The sequence below is a fragment of the Entelurus aequoreus genome, linkage group LG07, assembly GCF_033978785.1.
Source record: "Entelurus aequoreus isolate RoL-2023_Sb linkage group LG07, RoL_Eaeq_v1.1, whole genome shotgun sequence".
Taxonomy (NCBI): Eukaryota; Metazoa; Chordata; class Actinopteri; order Syngnathiformes; family Syngnathidae; genus Entelurus; species Entelurus aequoreus.
In genome coordinates, this window is record NC_084737.1 from 59,060,189 (window position 1) to 59,066,497 (window position 6,309).

The 6,309-nt window shown below is 37.1% G+C and overlaps 1 protein-coding gene across 1 annotated transcript in view; it reads left to right on the forward strand.

Moving 5' to 3' along the window:
- LOC133654087 (uncharacterized) overlaps window positions 1-5,960 on the forward strand; it is a 335,520-nt gene extending 329,560 nt beyond the window's left edge. Inside the window, exons 2-5 of the mRNA XM_062054092.1 lie at window positions 78-179; window positions 258-312; window positions 2,410-2,553; window positions 2,743-5,960. Coding sequence (XP_061910076.1) covers window positions 78-179; window positions 258-312; window positions 2,410-2,553; window positions 2,743-2,942 — 501 coding nt within the window. The 3' untranslated portion in view covers window positions 2,943-5,960. The remainder of the gene's footprint in view (window positions 1-77; window positions 180-257; window positions 313-2,409; window positions 2,554-2,742) is intronic.
- The last annotated feature ends 349 nt before the right edge of the window (window positions 5,961-6,309 follow it).

Consider the following 6,309-nt stretch of genomic DNA (forward strand, 5'->3'; position numbering starts at 1 on the left):
GCTTCAATATAATATTGAGTTTTACATTTAAGAAGTCACACAGTATATTCCAGCAAACTTTGTCTGTATTTACATAGTATTGGAGTGTCGAAATGACAAAACGAAAACCTGGAAAACGATGGAGAAGAACTGGTAAAGAAGTCGACTCAAATAAACGATCAAGAAGGACTGTACAATTGGTGAGTAGACTGGCATAGTGGTGGTGCATTAAGCTGGCAGCAGATATAATATGTGATACTTTATTTTTCTTCCTGCAGTCATTCCGTCCTGCAGCCACCAATGTGAATGTGGAGACTGATGAGCAATGTCTAAGTAAGTTATATGTATATGCGTGTTCTTTGTTTATGGACGGTGTGGCGAAGTTGGTAGAGTGGCTGTGCCAGCAATCGGAGTGTTGCTGGTTACTGGGGTTCAATTCCCACCTTCTACCTTCCTAGTCACGTCCGTTGTGTCCTTGGGCAAGACACTTCACCCTTTGCCTCTGATGGCTGCTGGTTAGCGCCTTGCATGGCAGCTCCCGCCATCAGTCTGTGAATGGGTGTGTGAATGGGTAAATGTGGAAATACTGTCAAAGCGCTTTGAGTACCTTGAAGGTAGAAAAGCGCTATACAAGTATAACCCATTTATGTGAATTAGTTCTGATTGAGATTTACAGACCAGATAGATGGATAAAAAGCTGTCCACAGTTTGTCAGGAACAAGCATGGAAATATTGTTTTCTTTTACCCTGAATACAGTAGCATTACGTATGAAGAATGAAACTTGAAATATGAGTTATCTCAGCATGTGTAATTAATCTTCTTTGAACTTTTTCATCTTCAAGTTAATGCTGGTAAGTAACATCAGATCATGATTAGGGATGTAACAATATCAACATTTCACGGTATTATATTGTCACAGTGTTAAAGCCACGGTAAGATATTGTTACAAAAATGTCAAAGTGTGTTAAATGAAGTGGCAGGAGTGTTTAGGATAAACACACTTACTGTAATTGAACACAAACATAATGTTCATATGTTGTAGTCCTATTTATTATTATAAACAGGTATTTTAAGTGCAAAGGAATGGTGCAAAATCATCCAGAATTTCAAGTAACACACAAAGACAAACAAAAACCAAAACTTTCAAATAAGTGTCTTGAAACTGACATAAACAGTAAACATTCAGTGTAACAAATGTAAAACAATAATGTTTCTTCTGCCAAAAAACTATATTGTGTGTCTGGTAAGGTTTTTTTTAATGCAACTTGGTATGAGTTTGGATATGATTACTTTTTGAGCACATTCAACAATACTGCGATGATAATGCAAACAGTGATCATTTTGGTCACAGTAACGGTGATATGACATTTTGATATTGTTACATCACTGCTGTTTAGTTTAGTGTCTTTAAACTTTTAACTTCCTAAGAAACTGTCCTTTGCAGTGGACATTTTTGTATTAGTTTGTAGAATACTGATTCTTAAGAGTTACAGGTAACTAATAATTTGACTTTTAATCATGTAAATACCTCACAAATGGATATTTTCCTTTGCTGGCGTCTTGGTTTCACGTCAACAATATTTTCCAAAAACGGTTCTAACATATAACTCATTCTAATATATTATTCATATTCCCTAACTTATTGTAGACATTGTGGTGTGTAGTGTCGGCACATTTCTTATTTTGTGCATTTCCTCTGGTGAGCTGCAACGGCTCTGGGTCGACTTGGAAATGGTCGGGATGAACGTGGCATGCTTTACCTTGCAGTATGCAGACTTTATTTTAGTTTAATCTAACACGGCAGTTATAGGCACAGAGATATTTCACAGCAACAATTCCTCGGATCTACGAAGCACCAACGTTCCCGTCACTCCTGCACACTTCCTCTATATAATGTCTCCTGTTTGAACTGTGTTGTCCCACACTGCGCGGGTTATCATGGGAGATCGAGTTTACTTCTCAGATCAGCCCACTTAATATTGTCAGGAAAAAACACACTGACGAGAGATCTCGTTTGATAGCGTCACACATCACGGCATTATTGTGAGAATGTTGAAGCCAAAATAACGCAATATTTACAATAATGTTGCATCCCTCGTCAAGATCCTTTCTCATAGGTTTGGTTTGCTGCTGTGTATTTACTAATAATTGGCATTGTTTATCACTGAAGTTCCACACTTTCTTTTTATAGTGTGTGTTGTATTGTTATGAGTTACATTTAATACTGTGGATTATGTGTTACCACAAACACAGAAGATATGTAAACATGAACTATAATGCGTTCAAGATGTGGGGAAAAAGCATTCCATTAGCTGGATTTGTATAATGTGTTCAATTTATGTGATCTTGCTTCTTGTTTTGCATGTTTTCTTCTTTTTTTAAAATAATTTTAATCTTTTGAGTTTTTTGGTTCCTCTTCTTTGTGTCAGGAGGTAGCAGCAGGGGAACACTGCAGGAGGCGGTGCCTCCTGAAGGAGCCCAAAACACTGCTCTTCAAATGGAACACATCCAACCTCCAGGTGTCCATGCAGGATGTACCACTCTGGAACATCAAGCCTCTCCCTACCTGCCAGGTAGACCCACCGTCTTCTGTGTCTGACTAATGTTTTGTTGTGAATTTTGTCACAAAGCAAATCCTGCTAAAATATGACACATTTTTGAGTGTAAGAATGTGAGCGATATGCTGAGACGTTATACGTTTTATCCTTGTGACAAAATGTTATAAAAAACCTTTAATGATTTTTATTCTATTTTAATTTCAGCACATGAAAATATTTCTACTTTTGACTCTATCAAAGACAATGGAAAACCATTTTCCAGATCAGCCCTCATAGATCCTCCTGATGGCCTAACAACTGAACTACATGTCGATGCTGAGTATGATCCATCTCAATCATTTGAGGAAGCTCTCCCTGATATGGGGGATTGGATGTACAATGACGGACATACGTTTAATGAATGATTTGAAGATAGTTTGAGTGAGGAGTGTGCAGAAGAGTCAAATTTCTAGGACACAACAGACAAACCAATATATGACAATGCATCAGTAACCGTTTCAGAGTGCCTTCTGATCATCATGGGTTATGTAAACTGTCATAAAGTCACTGATTAGGCCCTAAGCGATTTGCTCAAAATGTTCAAGTTGCTTTGTCCCGATAGTCTGAATACAGACTGCTTAAACAGTGTACAGAAGTTCAAAAACTTTTTTTTATCCCGCTCTTCATCATCGCCTATTTTATTACATAAATACTGCAGTAATTGTTTTGGGCCGTTAGAAAGTAAACAAATAAAATTCCTGTCTTGTGGGGCCAGTGTGTCAGAATAAAGATCCTCATCCTTTATAGAGGTTCCAATTAAGGCTCAAATAAGGTCATTGTTCCTCAAGCCAGGTTTTCAGGAGAAGCTTAACTTTAGATTAAGCAGAAAGAAGGCAGATGCTAACAACATTGAAGCTATATATGATGCAGAAGTTTACAAACAGCTTGTCGACAGGGGTGGTCCTCTTAGTGACCCTAAAAACATCTCACTTACTTGGAACACCTATGGGGTACCTATTTTCAAATCTTCCAAGTTTTCAGTGTGGCCTTTTTAATGTATCGTCAATGAATTAAGCTTCATGGAACGCACAAAAAGAGAGAATATGATATTTGCTGGACTTTGGTATGGGGATTCAAAACCATCCATGGTTACCGTATTTTTCGGACTATAAATCGCAGTTTTTTTCATAGTTTGGCCAGGGGTGCGACTTGTAGTCAGGAGCGACTTATGTGTGAAATTATTAACACATTAGCGTAAAATATCAAATATTATTTAGCTCATTCACGTAAGAGACTAGACGTATAAGATTTCATGGGATTTAGCGATTAGGAGTGACGGATTGTTTGGTAAACGTATAGCATGTTCTATATGTTATAGTTATTTGAATGACTCTTACCATAATATGTTACGTTAACATACCAGGCACGTTCTCAGTTGGTTATTCATGCCTCATATAACGTACACTTATTCAGTCTGTTGTTCACTATTCTTTATTTATTTTAAATTGCCTTTCGAATGTCTATTCTTGGTGTTGGGTTTTATCAAATACATTTCCCCAAAAAATGCGACTTATACAGTATATGTTTTTTTCCTTCTTTATTATGCATTTTCTGTTGGTGTGACTTATACTCCGAAAAATACGGTACATTTTTGAGACCACTAAGTGACACACTGAGTAAGCTTGCAGACAATGGAATTATTGTGCAACCTGCAGAGTTGACATGTGAACCTTTTGTGTGTAAAGTGCTCACCATTGCTGGAACATGCGACTTGCCTGCTAAAGCATTAGTCCTTAATTCAGTGCAATACAATGGGAAATTTGGATGTCATAAATGCGAACAGCCAGGAAACCGGGGAAAGAGGATACACCCATGTATTTCCATTCCAACATAGAGATCCAAATGGGCCACTGCGCACCAATTAAAAGTTTGTACTGGATATGAAAAATCGCAAATGAAACCAAAACCATTGTCAAAGGGGTAAAGGGTCCCTGTTGCCTGAGCAAACTTAAAATGTATAACCTTATCAAAGGCACGTCAGCCCTTTAGCATGGCAAAGAATAACAAAGAAATTGACAGGCGATTTCAGGAAGACTGTCCTCCATCCTCAACTACATAGCCTCGATCAGTGGCATCTCACAGAATGTTTTTTAAAGCATCAGAATACCGGGATCTTTTGCTGTTCTATGGACCATGAATTGATTAACGTGGACCCCGACTTAAACAAGTTGAAAAACGTATTCGGGTGTTACCATTTAGTGGTCAATTGTACGGAATATGTACTGTACTGTGCAATCTACTAATAAAAGTCTCAATCAAACAAATCAATCAAAAAACGGTTATTTTCCGTGGAATTCTTGCAACAATGTACTACAACCATTTCCTTCTACTAAGTGAAGCCATTTTCATTATGTTGATGGACTCTATATCGGTTGAACAGATCCATCATGCAGAAAAACTATTGTGGAATGTTTGTTCTCAAATGGCTACACTCTATGGTGAGCGGTACGAAACTGCAAATGTACACCTTCTTGTGCACCTGGCAGACAATGTCAGGGCCCTTGGTCCATTATGGACTCATTCATGTTTCCACTTTGAAGACAAAAATGGATATTTGCTAAGGCTCATACATGGTACTCAAAATATACCTATGCAGATGGTAAATGCAGTCTAACTTGTGCAGTCTATTCCTGTTATTTCACAAACTATTAACCCAGGGAATGTCATAGCTGAATTTTACAGACATATGACTAAAGATGATAGTTTCTGTTGGAAAACAAAGATTTGTCTAGGATTAAACTATATGGAGCATCTAGTGAACTTCCATTGGACACAGTTCACCTCTCTGCATTGCAAATACTGTACATGCTGGTCACTGCATCAATTCTGGAACAGTAGGCATCTTTCACAGGGCACACGTTAAGAGAAATTATCTCACATCAAAACACTATGATAAAGGTAATAGAAGAAACAATTTTACAGTTTTTTTTCAAATGACAGACAAACAAAGTATGAACAAATTGATTTCTTCTTTACCATAGCACAATCATGTGCCAAATGGGCCCCCGTTCGTGAATTTAAACATGCAGGTTTTTCTTTGCTGGAAGATAGTGTAACAAATGGTGCATGCAGTCATGTTATTCCCCTATTGGAAACCTCTGCCAGTACAGTAGTATCCTTGGATGACATATTGGGTAAAGTTGTTTTCCTTGACTTCACATCTATGCCTGGCATTGTGTTTGCAGTTCATTTCCCAAACACACTTGAAAAGTTTTAACTAATTAAGAACTGAACTGGCCTAAGAAGCCACAAATCAAATATTTGATCATTGTTATAAATGCTCTGAAAATACACACCGATGTGATGTTGCCGTGGATGCTGTAAAAGTCTGTAAATATGTACTGTATACGGAGTATCATTTTTGATTAAGTTTTTGCATTGTCTGTAATATTTCAGTGGCCAATATATTAAATGTACTTTAAAAAAAAAAACAATGTCTTTTTTTATGAATATTTAAGCCTACTACACTACTGTATTTTAATATTAGTCCTTATCATGGTGGTTGGAGAGCCAAATGTTTTCTGAAGTGGTACTTTGTGAAAAGAGTTTGAGAACCATTGCTCTAGAAAGTTCACAAATATTAAAAGGTCTTAAAAAGTTTCTTGTGATCATATCAGTATTGTTTGGGTTCAGTTTTAAATCTCACAATTGTAGTCACTGAGTTACTGTACATGGCGTGTGTATAAGAAATCAACAAATTAAGTAGAACATTATGTAAATAAACCATATTAC